The sequence below is a fragment of the Meleagris gallopavo genome, unplaced genomic scaffold (genome assembly GCF_000146605.3).
Source record: "Meleagris gallopavo isolate NT-WF06-2002-E0010 breed Aviagen turkey brand Nicholas breeding stock unplaced genomic scaffold, Turkey_5.1 ChrUn_random_7180001888562, whole genome shotgun sequence".
Taxonomy (NCBI): domain Eukaryota; kingdom Metazoa; phylum Chordata; class Aves; order Galliformes; family Phasianidae; genus Meleagris; species Meleagris gallopavo.
Genome location: NW_011152336.1, coordinates 1 through 475, shown reverse-complemented (window position 1 = coordinate 475; position 475 = coordinate 1). Strand labels below are relative to the sequence as shown.

The window sequence follows — 475 nt, the reverse complement described above, 5'->3', positions numbered from 1 at the left end:
GGGTTGAGGAAAACAACAGGGGGAAGGAAGGGGGGGAAATGTCCTCGAGAACTCAGGGTGGAGGATGGCAGAGCAGGAGGTGAAAGTCCACCTTGAGTCTGAGGAAGCAGATGGGTGTGTGGGGCCATAAAGCCTGGAATAACGCCCTGCCTCGTGACTCTGTGCAGCTCTACCGTCCCAGCTTCGTCCCTTTGGGGGCTGCCACCGTCCCCACCATGTCGGCAGCATATCCGGGTGCGTCCGTCTTCCTGCCCGTGGCCCAATCCGTGGCCGTGGGGCCCATCGGTTCCTCCGTCCCCATGGCGTATTACCCCGTGGGACCCGTCTATCCGCCGGGCTCCACCGTGCTGGTGGAAGGTGGCTTTGATGCTGGAGCGAGGTTTGGGGCTGGAGGCACCGCCAGCATCCCTGTGAGTACAGACTGACCCCAAAACCATGCAGGGAGGAGACGTGCCTTGACTTTCTGACCTGGGAG

At 61.9% G+C, this 475-nt stretch overlaps 1 protein-coding gene across 1 annotated transcript; it reads left to right on the top strand.

Annotated features, from left to right (window-relative positions):
• The first annotated feature begins 94 nt into the window (after positions 1 to 94).
• On the top strand, positions 95 to 464 carry DAZAP2 (DAZ associated protein 2). The gene has a single exon (XM_010727397.3). It carries the CDS (start codon positions 111 to 113, stop codon positions 423 to 425), a length of 315 nt encoding a protein of 104 aa, XP_010725699.1. The 5' UTR covers positions 95 to 110; the 3' UTR covers positions 426 to 464.
• The last annotated feature ends 11 nt before the right edge of the window (positions 465 to 475 follow it).

Bases quoted from the DNA above. Each gene is read 5' to 3' on its own strand.
- DAZAP2 (XM_010727397.3), top strand. From the start codon at position 111: ATGGGTGTGTGGGGCCATAAAGCCTGGAATAACGCCCTGCCTCGTGAC.